Source organism: Poromitra crassiceps, assembly GCF_964638095.1.
Source record: "Poromitra crassiceps genome assembly, chromosome: 9".
Lineage (NCBI taxonomy): Eukaryota > Metazoa > Chordata > Actinopteri > Beryciformes > Melamphaidae > Poromitra > Poromitra crassiceps.
The window spans coordinates 54,035,510-54,038,009 of NC_139630.1; the positions used below are offsets into that span (position 1 = coordinate 54,035,510).

The window sequence follows — 2,500 nt, forward strand, 5'->3', positions numbered from 1 at the left end:
ACCACAGAGGAACCACTTTAAAGAGGAACGAAACAGACACAAACCTCTTACAGTGTTTCCACTACCAGTGTAAAAATAAAGCGAGCGAGTGATTTTCCATCTTATGACCCCGGTGCTGCGGTAAAAAGATGATCAGCAGTTTTGAGCTCATTTTGTCAATTATATATTATATTATATTATATTATATTATATTATATTATATTATATTATATTATAATTCTATGACCTTACGGAATAAGTTTAGAACATCTAACAGCTGCGTAACTGTGCTGACGTGTAAATAATATGACAAAAATACATTGTGCTAAAGATGTGTATTCATGTTTTTATTAGTTTTCATGCCCGTCACTCTCTATAAAGCTCTGATGTGTTTATCAAAAGCTTAAAGAAATATAATTATGCTTTCTGTCTGTTCTAAAGAAAGGCTTTTTGTGATGTTAAGGAATCAATCATCAGGACACACACACACGCACGCACACGCACACACACACACACACACACACACACACACACACACACACACACACACACACACACACACACACACACGCAATGAAATGAAATGGATGAAATATGAAATATGTATCTGAGAGAGCTAGATGTACGTCTTCTTGGGCAGGGGGACACATTGTCCCGCCCGACTTTTGATGCAAAAATCCATCTTGTGCCCCCCCTCACCGTGTCGAGCATCTGCAGAACTTTGTCCTGCTCGCAGGAGTCCAGGCCGTCGATGATGACCGCCAGCCGGGTCTGATGCTGCGTGAAGCCGTCGATGCTCTTCGCCATCCTCGCCATCAGCTCCACCTCCGCCTTCAGCACCTGAGGAGGAGAGGAACCTTCACATACTGTAGATATCCTGCAGTGGCCCGACAAATAAATAAACGCACTGCAACAATGGAACACTATATTAATCAAGCAGTTTCTTCTTTTTCTTTTTGGCCATTTTCACCTTTCAAAGTTCAAAGTGGAGAGAGAGAAGGATGACATGCAACAAAGGTCCTGGGCTGGATCTGATCCCAGAATGTACAGTACGTCACTTCTCTACCGGCACAGCTGAAGACCGGCGACATGCCACGAGCTTCCACGAGGTATATGTAGTTTTTATACGAAACTAACCCCTACGTTTCAGTTTGACGACAAACTGTGACTTTCTTGACATGCAAAGTTACGTTTTAAATTGACAAAATTAGCGTTGGCACCCCGTGGCACAATTCAAACGGGATCAAAAAAGTAACCTTATTCTCCGTCCACCGCCATTCATATTTTTTCGCAGCGCTGGTACAGGGAGAAACCAGGAAGTGACGTTTCACTTTGGCTCTGGCACTTCGGCTGCACTGCTTAAGAAATTACCGATATGATATTGTTTCAAATTGAAGACAAAACTAACTCAAATGAAATAAAATAAATGATACAGGAAAATGTCTTCAGTTTTAGTCTTTGTATACGAATCCCCTGGCTGGGCGCTCACCTTCATGAATCCCTCGCTCTTCAGCTTGTTCATGCGGTTGGCAGCTCTGTGCAGCCTCTTCCTCTGGGAGTGCAGCAGCGAGTCGGCCACCTGCCACCAGGTGCGCACGTTCAGCAGCAGAGCCACGCCCACGGCCCCGGCCACGGCCACCAGCACGCCGTGCACGGTGCGGTTGTCCCCGGTCTCCCGCGCCCGGGACACAGCCAGCAGAGCCAGGCCTGCCAGCACGCAGCCCAGCACCAGGAGGAAGAGCACAAACGACGGCACGCAGCACGTCTTCTTCCACTTCCTCTTCCCTGCAGGACACAAGAGCTTTGACCACTGAGTTCACATCGCATCGATTTTGTATTTTTAACCTCTTTGCTTTTGATTGTCTTTATTTATATTTTCCTGTATTATCTCATCCTCTGCTTTTAGATAATTCGATAATTTTAGATAATAGTGCTAATAATGACTAAATGACTGTAATGAATGACTGTGACTACCTCAACTTCCTAGTGCTTACACGTGTGTCACCATATATGGTGTTTTTTTATGTATTGTCTATGTCTGTATATACTGCAGCATTTTAGTCTTTTACTCCAAGACACATTTCTCCCATGGGAGACAAATAAAGTGAAAAGATGGAATGTCCGCACACTGGTTGATGTTCCCAGGTTTATTTCAACCCTTTCAATAAATACAACGTTTCGACCGTATAGGTCTTCATCAGGCAAGAAATCCTGTGCAGACAAATAAAGTGAACCTTGACCTTGAATAATAATAATAATAATAATAATAATAAGTATATTCTAGTAATACTAGAAGTAAAGTGAAAGAGTACAATTAAAGAATCAAATATTTAATTATAACAAATATAAAAAACAAACAGTGGGGAAACGCTAGACGTGTGATGATGACGCGGAAGTGAAGTGAAAAGCTGTAGTTCCTCGAATAGCCACTTGGGGGGCGGGGGCAGTAGGCATTCCTCCCATGTTAAAATGCTCGACTTTGTAACAGGATTAAACATCTTTCCAGTCAGGGGCAAAACAC

At 43.0% G+C, this 2,500-nt stretch overlaps 1 protein-coding gene across 1 annotated transcript in view; it reads right to left on the minus strand.

The window, feature by feature from the left end:
* kidins220b (kinase D-interacting substrate 220b) overlaps positions 1–2,500 on the minus strand; it is a gene marked incomplete at its 3' end in the record, with an annotated part of 139,192 nt that overhangs the window by 24,108 nt on the left and 112,584 nt on the right. Inside the window, exons 17-18 of the mRNA XM_083643338.1 lie at positions 1,469–1,764; positions 679–819 (exon numbers count right to left, since the gene is read on the minus strand). Of these exons, the coding sequence (XP_083499464.1) occupies positions 679–819; positions 1,469–1,764 (437 nt within the window). The remainder of the gene's footprint in view (positions 1–678; positions 820–1,468; positions 1,765–2,500) is intronic.